General features: G+C 44.7%; 1 protein-coding gene across 1 annotated transcript; it reads left to right on the forward strand.

Moving 5' to 3' along the window:
• The first annotated feature begins 1,726 nt into the window (after positions 1-1,726).
• On the forward strand, positions 1,727-3,730 carry LOC115764689 (homeotic protein empty spiracles). The gene is made up of 2 exons (XM_030707879.1): positions 1,727-2,879; positions 2,953-3,730. The coding sequence occupies exons 1-2, from the start codon at positions 1,727-1,729 to the stop codon at positions 3,300-3,302; spliced, it is 1,503 nt and encodes a 500-aa protein (XP_030563739.1). The 3' UTR covers positions 3,303-3,730.
• Positions 3,731-11,023: the final 7,293 nt, after the last annotated feature.

Genomic DNA, 11,023 nt, shown 5'->3' on the forward strand with positions numbered 1-11,023 from the left:
TCATCAAAATTAACATCTAAATTGTAAGCGTTATGCTCTCTATATAAAACTGTCGCAGCAAATGTGCGCCCGGTTTGATTTATTAGCGCCAGGCCAACTTTGAAGTGCATTTGTGGTGCGGAATTAATAATCGGATTGATTCTATTCGGTCTTCATGCATGACAGCCCCTGCTAGTCGCCTGGAAAGTTATAACCAATATAACCATTTGAAACGAACAAAGTTCATACAGAAATCAGCATTCAGAGCGTGGCCTCAAAGTAAACAGGTCGGCATGCAAATCAAAAGAAAAAATCGAATCATATGAAAAGCTTGAAAAGCTTGAACAACAAATATTTAGGATTTTGATAATGCCCTGATATATGTAAATGAAATTATATACATTCCTTATTCCTGTGGTAGAAATATTGAGTATTGGAAACATTTCATTGGGCTCTTATATATGTCAATAAAAATAGTATTCTTGAGTGCGATTTCTATATATATCTAAATGTTTAATTCAATTAATTAAAGGCGGATAAACAATTGATGCTGATTCAGAATACACAAAAGTATATATCTATTGAAATTGCCTTTCACTCGCATTTTGCCTATTTCTAACTGCTTCAGACTTATAATTGAAGTCCAATACATAGTTATAGTGTATAAAAAGTAAACATGTTGCAAACAAGAATATAATTACACTTTTATTACCGCAAGTGCTAACTTGGCCCTAGCACATGCCCGATTTAAAGCATTTTTCCACATTTTGCTTGTTTTCCCAAACAAAATAAAAGCATGAAAATCTAACCACAAAAACTATGAATGGCAGTTTAAGCCAAATTACAAAGAGACAGCCACAATGCCAACAAAAGCAGCAGCAATAACAGCAACAACAACAACAACAACAACAACAACCACAGCAACAACCACCACCAGCGACTGTAGAAATCAACGGAAGCCATATGCAGAAACACACAAACACAAACACAAACACAAAAGCAAATACAAATACAAATACAACTACAAATGCAAGCACAAATACAACGTAGCGAATTAAATTGTGTACGCCTCTCCATGTGCAGCTGATCCGTTCAGATAATGAGACAGCATGGCGTGGCCAGATAAAATCCACAAGGCGGCAAGAGTGCAATGGCAAGCGCACGGGCAACGCTCATTGGTCAGTGCGACTCTCTGCTCTGGTCGTGTGCTCTCGCTCTCTCGCACAGCTCAAGCAACAATAACAATAACAGCAGAAGCAGCAGCAACAGCAACAAGCAGCAACCGTGACGCGCTAGTGCAGACCGGTTTGACGTGTTTTGTGCCAGCCAGCGAGAGAGAGAGAGAGTGAGAGAGCGAGAGCGAGAGCGTATTGTCGTGTGTCGTGCATAATTCCCACTGCGTACACTTGGTGCCGCTGCGCCGCTTCTCTCGATTATTCAGACTGTGAACGTCGTCGAGTGAACACGTTACGAGCGCGTCGATCGCAAAACTACAAAACTTTTGTTGACTCTTTGCCCCTCACCCCGCTAGAAAGTTGTTTACTTGCCCGTCGCCCGCAACGGTTAAAAGGGTTTCAAAGCCAAGTGCAAGTGTTAAGTGTTGTGAAGCGTCTAAATGTCGCAGCAAGTGTAACAAGCAGAGGCAACTGATTACTCAAGGATTAACTGAGAGACAGTTTAAAAGACAAAAGCCGCCAAAATAGCCGAACTAATCGCCGCCTCGCCCGCACAAACAACGCGCGTATTTATGACTAAAATGATTCCGCCGGTACCCACCTCAGCCGTCATGTTGCCCACGCCCAAGCAGAAGATCGGCTTCAGCATCGACTCGATTGTTGGCAACGATGCGACGGTGACTGCCGCTGGAGGCAATCCGGAGCAGCAGCCCGGCAGCCCTCAGCCGGACCGCAACGGACCCGGCAGTCCGCCTCAGACGCCGCCCGCTGCACTCACCATGCTGCCTGCCACGCCCACACCACCACATCATCTGATGGCACCGCCAACACATCATGCCAACCACGTGCTGCCACCGCACATGGCACCGCATCCACACGCGCATCCCCATCCACATCTATCGCCAGCCCAACAGCACGCACTGCATCAGCATCTGTTGCTCCACCAACAGCAGCAGGGCACACCAAAGTCCCATCATGATATACAGGAGCTGCTGCAGCGTCTGCATCACAATGCCGCCATGGCCAACGGCCTCAGTCCTCTACAGACACGCCTCTCCCCGCTGGGGGATGTCACGTCCACGCCAGTTGCTGTTTCTCTGAAGCGCGAGCGTTCGCCAGCTCCACCTGGCTCGGAGCAGGCAGAGAATCCAGCCCAGCGCATTCAGCCGCCACACACGCCGCCCAAGTCAGTCTCGCCGCAATCCTCGCAGCCCTCCTGCTCGCCCACCTTGCTGGTCAGCAGTCCGCACAATACACCACCTCAGCAGCAGCAGCAGCAACAGCAACAGCAGCCGCCTAGCTACCCGAAGCCACCTGTAATGCATCCAGCTGGCGGCCCTGGTCCCAACCCGCTCATGATGCCAGGCATGCCGCCCGCCGGCTTGGTGCGACCCTTTCCGATGGGCCCAGGCGGTCCAGCGCCGCCGCAAGGACAGCCGGGCATGCCGGACATTAAGGCGCTGCCACCGTACATCAACACGCCGCCGGAGCTGGCACCACAGCACAATCCGCATCTGATTGCCGCCGCCCAGTTCCAGATGGCCGCAGCTCTGCAAGCCGGCCATGTGCTGGGTCCAGCGGCAGCCGCCGCCGCAGCGGCTGGCCTGCCCCCACACGCCGCCGCCTCCTTTATGGGCAGCCCGGGCATGCCGCGCGACAGCTACCCGCTCTACCCGTGGCTGCTCAGTCGCCACGGACGCATATTTCCGCACCGCTTTCCAGGAAGTAAGTACACACTAGTCAGCACTGTTTGCTTGTGCGTTGGCTAACCAGCCCGATCTCTGCTTGCTCCTTCCAGATTTCCTCTTGCAACCTTTTCGCAAGCCGAAACGCATTCGCACCGCCTTCTCGCCGTCGCAGCTGCTGAAGCTGGAGCACGCCTTCGAGAGCAATCAGTATGTGGTCGGCGCGGAGCGAAAGGCGCTCGCGCAGTCGCTCAATCTCTCGGAGACGCAGGTGAAAGTGTGGTTCCAGAATCGTCGCACCAAGCACAAGCGTATGCAGCAGGAGGACGAGAAGGGCGGCGGCTCCGGCTCCGAGCGTAACATGCACAACGGCAGCGGCGACGAGGACGACGACGAGCTCATCGACATGGAAATGGACGACTGTGCCAGCGATGATGAGCATGATCTAGATGCGAGTCATTAGGCTGAACAGCCGACCAGCTGCCCCGCCCTGCGTATGTGAGTTCCTTACTAAAGAAGCGCCCAAATTTGCTGAGCGTTGTGCGTGTGTGTGTGTGTGTCTGTGTGTATGAGTGTGTGCGTGTGAGAGCTCTTAAAATTAATTATTTGTGATATATTCTTAAAGTGGAAAGCGCTAGGCTTAGTGTATATAGAAGCGACTCTCATCTATCCAATGACAGAAAGAAAAAACAACACTTCCTACAAAAGTATTAAGTACGAGACGAAATGCGTTCACTGGCCACGCCCCCAAAAAAAAACAGTGCCAAATCAAAGGCGGGCGGGCAGGTGAGTTGCGCCCTTCGCCCTTCGAGTTGAGTTGAGCTCACAATTAGAAAACAGAAAAGAGAAAGAGAATGAGCGAGAGAGAGAGAAACAATTGTACAAATTTTAATTGTTTAAGCGTGTAAATATTAAAAAAAAAGAAAGTGAGAATAAATAAATTGAATTAGCGAATTTCTTGCACATTTGAGCTCGTCGGTACTTTGTAATTCCTGTACATCAATAACGCATTTATTTATAACTAGTTTTATGTTAATTATTGTATTTAACTGAATGCTATAACTGGCATTCGCTTATGCTAATAAATTGCTAGCGAGAACTTTTAGTTGTCTTAGTTGTTAGTTTTAGTTGTTAAGTAAAGAGACAAATGCTTGAAAAATATTCATATATAAAATATACAAAATATTCTTATGCAAGAATAAAATTATTAAAAAAACCAATTGTCTTTGAATTGGTGCAAAATCCAATTTGGCTAAATATCTGCTTATAAATGATGCTGCATGATATTTTTGGCGTGACATCATCTATTTATATATATATTTGCGTGTCCAACATTTATTTATTATTTTTTCTATTCTCTCCCATTTCTTCGACATTATAAATATAAGTTCCCATTTTTCATTTGCCTTCGCTTGGAGTCTCGATTCAAGTAACTTTTTTCTGAACAGCCGACGGCCAAAATCCAATCTCTCTGGTTAAACATTTAAGCATTGTTTCCATTAACGTTTTTTTTTGTCTTTTCACTCAAGACACATTTACATAATTTTCAAAGCAAAAGCGAGCGGCTAAATAATGAAATTGGCACTTTACCAGAGATTAAGAAAAATCACCTACAACTTTCGCAGCTTTTACTTAGAAAGGCGCCGGCCATAAGGAGATATATATATATACATATACAGATGAATCTTGGCGGGATTATGTTATGTACAATTTATTGATCAGGTCAACCCCCTGTTCATCCGAAGAGTTTTCACTGTATACCTATAGACTCTAGAGTCAGCCATTTGGCCTGCTAATTAATTAACGTGTGACATTTGGCATTACTTTGCTGTTGTTTTTTCACTAGGCGTTCGTAAAATGCATTAAGCGATTTTTTATAGATTTCATAAGCATTTTAATTGCACAATTTAAAATGCAAATCGTGTTTTATTGTAGAATTTAATTGAGCGCCAGCGCGAGTGAGATCAAAAGATACGACTGCTTTGGGGCGCTTTTGGGGGTGGTGCAGGTGTTGCAGGTGGTGCAGCCGGGGGTGTGGGGGTAGATGCCCAAACTGGTTTGCTGGAAATGACATCGCGGCACTTTGGCTTGAGGTGTGCTAATGATTTTTAAATCAATATTTATGCGACTATCGCGACAGATCGACAATCGAGTAAATTCTCGCGGGAAGAAACTCATGAATATGCAATGCGAATGCGAATTGCAGGCTGCAACATCCATATCCACTGGCCGGGGCCAATTGATATGGGCTAATTAACAGGCAAATCGGGCCTAATTACTAGCTGTTAACAGCACTAAATTGCGGTCGCCTGTCAGAGGGCGTCGGGTCTATGATTTGGTTGAATAACCAACTAGCCAACTAATCGGACGCAGCAAAGTACACAATGTATCTAAGCTCATGCATAAATCAGTGTCAAAAGCTCAACAATTCAAGCCCTTAGAGCCAATTACACCCACAGACAGAGGAAGAGAGAGTGAGAGAGAGAGATATTGATATAAATCGCATTTAGTTATAAGGCCAACAACAATTTAAGTACTTGGGCCGAGGCGTGTGTTTGCTTAGTAGCACGCACATTTGATCCCTAGATAGTAGTAGGTGCTGGCCCTGGGTATTTCTCTGTTGTCTATCAAAACGTTGTTTATAATTAATAATAAATGACGACGCCCACTTGATGTGGAGCCTGCTTGCATTTTGTTATTGGGGCTTATCTTTGGCCCTGCTTTCCTAACGATATCATTTCAAATGTTTCTGTAGAACAACAAAACACATTAGACGGGGGGTGGGGGGTGGGGGGCATCTTTTTTGGGTAATTCTCAGAAATTAGCTCACAATTTTTATATACAACTTGTTTTGCCCCGTGGCTTATTTTGAATGCTGCCACAAAAGGTTTGTGGCGCGCCCAAAAAAAAAAAAAAAAACCAGCCACAACAAAAACATTCACTTTATGCTGTCGTTGTTGTTGTTGTTGTTGTTGCGGCCAAGTTATTTATCCAATAAACTTATTAAGTAATCCAATTTGGTTAAATTAGCTGCGTCTTTTTTTGGTTGTGGCGGTTTTTTTCTCTCTCTATTTTTTGCTGCCCATAGTTGTAGTTGTATTTGTGATTGTTGTTGCTTTGATTTTAGCTTGTCTGGCTTTAATTGAGTTTTGTTTCGGGTCGCCCGAAAAATCTAACCAGCTTTACCTGGTGTTTGCTGTTGTTCACGTGTTCGTTTAATTGCCAAGTATTTTGATGTTGATGAGCTCTCCGATAATACCGATGCTTACATATTATATTAATTAGCCGGACTTTGAGGCTTATTGATCGATTGCCTGCCTGATGCAAATTGTCAAAAGACGGCTCGAAAAACTGGCCGCATGCTCGTTGCCATTGCATTGCCAATAAAGCCAAATTGATGCTGTTGATTTTCATGGGCCGCTAATGATCATTACGAATGCGCACACACACACACACACACCAGAGCGGGACGTGCCACAACGAGGTGAGTGTCTGTGTGTCTTCTTCTTGTTGTTTGTCTGATTTCTGCGCTGTGTTTAATGCGTGTTTCCAGGAAGATTAATACGGCGAAATTAAGGAAAATAAATAAATGTCAACGCAGTACAAGATCGTTATCTCATTTAACAATAATTACCCTGATATGGGATATGCTAACTAATCTGTTATGCCCCCATCTGCAGCCCAGTCCTCCACACTCAGGATCGCAGCTCGCATCGATCGCCAACAGGTTTGCGGCTGCATTCAAATTGTCAATGTTAGTGCTTTGTGTTGTCGTCGTTTTGGGATGTCATCGGAGGTGTCGCTGGGCCGCGTGTTGTGTTAAATTAAGTAATTAATTTAAAGTCCATGTTGGGCATTTGTCTAAACGAAAGACTTAGGCAACGAACTTGCTGGCCAAGCAACCATTTTGCCAATGGCCGCCACGCTTGTTAACTTTTCAATTCACTTCCGCCAGTTGGCCAGAGAGATAGAGATATTGATCATATTCTTTCAATTGCTTGTAATTTTGGGCCGCTTTCAACTTCCTGCCGTTAGCGGTTGGCCCGCGAGATTGGCATCAATTTAAAACTCTCGACATTTGTTTGTCATAATAATAATTCCTAAGCGTTTTAATTGAATGATTATAAGGTGGGCGTTGGCTTCAGCTACCTTCCAACCTGGCCAAATTCAACTCTAAATTGAATTATGCTTTGTCATTGCTCAGCGCTTGAGAGTCGGCTTTAATTGCATTGTCAGAGCCAGAGTCAGAGCCAGGTTGTTGTCCGTCCAGACTTTACATAAACATTCAGCTAAGCGCTCAAGTGCTTAATTAAGATCAAAATTTGTTAGCATTTATTTATTTAACAATTTTCTTTGGCCAGGCCCAATATTTTGATGTTTTCTAATTGCCTCAATTATGTTGCCGCTCTGCAAACCGGCTCGCTCTCTGCGGCGCCAGCTGACACGGCATCGTCCCATTCATATGCAAAGTACTCGTCTCACCAGATTCCAGCGCTCAAATGTCCAGCTTGTGTCCATTGCTTTAATTTGGTATGTCAAAGAGAGACATTATGCTGCCTGTCTGTGGCGTGGAGCGCTCGTAAAAGCGTCAAATTTCTCGAATCTCTTGTGGCCATGGGGCGCCTGGCGTGCTTCTAATTGTTGATATGCATCTCACCTATGTGGCGACTCGAATGTGAGACTCTTAATATTATTTGGTGAGTTTTATGTTTTATTTCAAATTAGTCACATAAATATGCCAACTTTACGATGCGCCCTGATGCCTGCCTCTCTTTATGGGCGCCCACGCGGCGTTCGATTGTTTATTTTGGGCCAACAATCGAATGCTTGAGCAGCTCGTGTTTAGTTTCAGGCCGCAATGCATTATTCAAGGGTTAGACTGAATTTAAGTGAATAGCTAATCAATTACCGCCAGTTGCAGTTGCATTGTGCATACCGTTATTGAATTAATATAGGTCGACCCCAACGCCCCCTTGCACCTTTGCCCCCGTTACCCCTTTGCACCTTGCTCAACTGTGCAACTGTGCAGCTCGCCAAATGCGTCGATTGCGTGTGGCCATTCCCAGGCATTGGCTATTGGATAGAGTAGCTGGCGATATACATATTAATTGAGGTGGCTGCATTTGACGCCGCCTGTTGCACTGTGTGGCTTGTGTGCTCGTGGCCAGTAGATGCCCGGCTCGGGCGAGGCGTCTAATATTGCAATTACCAGCTGCAATTAGCCCATTTCGCATTGCCACAGGGCCAAGACACGAAACGCGCTTTGTATAATAATTAAAAACCAATTAGAATATTCATTACGAAAATTGCCATACGCTTAAGTATCGTAAACAAATGTGCATCAGCCATGCCGTGCGAGCGTATTTAAATTATAGAGCGGGTGGCGAAGCAGCTAGCATCGATTAGCTGGTTCGTTGTCTTGATGTCTCGGTACCGGGACGGGAACTGAATTCGCGAATGGGGAAATGTTGCTTGTTTATTAATTCCATTAAACTGTTTAGCTTAATAAGCATGCAAATTATAAATAGAGCTGCGTCATAGACAGATAATCATCACGTGAATGTGCTCCAAGTCGGTTCAAATGAAATTAACAATATTCGCAAGCTTGTATTGTAATTAAAAGTCAGGCGTATCGATTGAATTGCCGTAAATGATAGAGTAGTTGAGATAAGTGGCCGCAACTAAAGCCTGGATTGAAGTCTGAAATGTGTACACAAAATAATATTCTTAATAAGAACTAAGCGAAATAGCATAAAAGAATCACAGTTCCCGCTCAACTTTGATGCAAAGTTAATGCAGATTAAATATATTTTTAGCTTGCCTGAATGTCATCAATTGTGCCAACAAATGTTGTCTTGTGTTGTTCTTCATGTCGATCGCAATCGTTTTTTAATAGAGAACAAGTTCTGTTTATTGTCTAAGCAAGTTTGTTGCTTAAGTCATTTGTTTTCTCCACATGCTCCTCCTCGTTTATTTCACTTTAACGGCTTCTTTCGATTTATATTAAAGATGTCTTATTTACAAAACATCCAATTCGTCACACAGCTGGCTGGCTGGCCAGTTGCGCACCCACACGCAGCCCGGAGTCGCACTCATCGATTCACACCCCGTTGGGGACTGACGGCTAATACCCCGAAATTAATGAATGCAGTCAGCGCCTAACATTTGTCACAGCAATTTTCAATAATTTCCATCGACACCAGCATCAGCAGCAGCAGCAGCAGCAGCTCGGACAGGGAGAAATTATTGAGAAATTATGCAGCCAACGGCAGGCAATCAAACAATTAAATATAAATTTGTGGTATTCACGCCCCGATGCGTGAGTGGCAGCAAAGCAGCCACATGATGTTGGCATTCCTGTGCTGAAGCCACAAACATGAAATTCACAGGAAAATATTGTCAACATAATGCTCATAGATTATCAAGAGCCTCTCAAGCCTCCAATACAGTTTTGACAGCGTATTTCGTAATAAAATGGGAAATTCATTGAAATTGAGCAGCACGGCAAGTGCATTTCAATTAGCACCGTGGAAGCCATATTTGGACTTTTAATTAATCAAGCTGGCACAGAGATTCAGATTGAGTCTGAGGCAGGGCGAGTGCGAGCGAGATGGCTGCGCTTTATTTTGACATTTTCCACAGATATTAGATTAACATCATTTTAAAATCAAATTAAAACATTAGCCGGGCCCACCCCTGCCTGACAGCCAAAAGGGCCAAAACATTCAGCAGCAGCTGGTGAAGGCCTGGGCTTGGCCCAGTCGAATGCGCTGCCCCTTCGGCTTGGGTTCTTTCTGTTTCGGCTCGTTACGGCAACTGCTGTTTTGTTTGGCGTAATTTAGATAACAGCTACAATGGGACAGGCATTGGCCTATTGACAAGTGGCATTTTCCGGGAAACGACCAGACTCACTCCATCATCATCATCATCATCATCATCGCCGCACTCATTTCAACGGGGCCCACGCACAGTGTTCAATGCTTGACCAGCTAGCCAGTCAGTGCAGAGACCCAGAGCCAAGTGTCAGGCGTTTGCACACACGCAGTGCGAGATCCTTTTGCCTCCTTGGGCTCTACCTGGGCCTAAAACAGTTGTCAAGCAGCTACAGCAGCGACAACACCAACAACAAGCCTTGTCGTGATGTCAATGTTGATAATGCCAGGCGATCTGACTCGGATTCGGTGTCGGACTATTACTGACCTGCTGTGCGTAGGCGTAGGTGTGTGTGCGTAGTGTTCTCTGTGTGTTTGCTCTTTTTAATTGGAAATTAAACAAATGGCCCCGGCCAGCCAGAGGTTGAGGTTGAGGCCCATTATTCCTCTTATGGTTTTGCGTGATTTGCCCCAGGGCACTTGAGCGTCAATTGTTGTGGTGGTGCGTATTGTTTATACAATTGTTTTGTTGGTTTTTTATGAGCAGAAACCGTTACACAGAGTCAGTCAGTCAGGCCAATGTATTTTTGGTGGGAACAATGCAATTTTGCTACAAAATCAATCTAATTACCAGGAAATTTGAGAGCTAATGAAGTGAAACGATAAGAGCTAGAAAATGTATAACTATATGTACTTAAATAATAATCTAGATAGAATTCTTGAAAAGCATATACAAAAAACGTTCATAATAGGTATATGCCTTTAAAATCGTATAGATCCAGTTATCAGGCAGACAAGTTCGTTGCCTAAGTCCTTTGTTTCACATAAAACACACAGCCGGGCAAAACCCATTGAAAACCCCGCTTAAAACTCATTTTGTAAACATCACAAGCCAAAATGCAACATTTAGTATGTCCATTGGCTTCCGTTGAAATCCGTTAAAGACAAAAACCCCCCGCCCGCCCGAACGGTTGCCTCGCCCGACCGGACCTAAACGAAGCTTTGCCTGCCATCAAAAGTGAAACAATAAGTCAGGCAAATGACACACCAAACACACACAGCACACTATGCGATACCCTTTAGTTGAAATTTTAAGAAAATCTAATCATCTGTTGCTACGCCCACCGAGGCAAGCGAGCATGGCTCAGGGCAAGTTTGAATTCCGGGGCCAAGAACTAAGCAACAAGCAAACGTATTAATTAAATGTGCGCAACGCCTCCCAGTTTCTGTTTTTGTTCCTGTATCTGTATCTGTATATGTATATGTTTCGGTTTCAGAGCTCGAGCACAGTTGAGGCAAGGAAACCCTTTAG

The sequence above is a fragment of the Drosophila novamexicana genome, unplaced genomic scaffold (genome assembly GCF_003285875.2).
Source record: "Drosophila novamexicana strain 15010-1031.04,08,12 unplaced genomic scaffold, DnovRS2.1 tig00000870-arrow-arrow-pilon, whole genome shotgun sequence".
NCBI lineage: Eukaryota > Metazoa > Arthropoda > Insecta > Diptera > Drosophilidae > Drosophila > Drosophila novamexicana.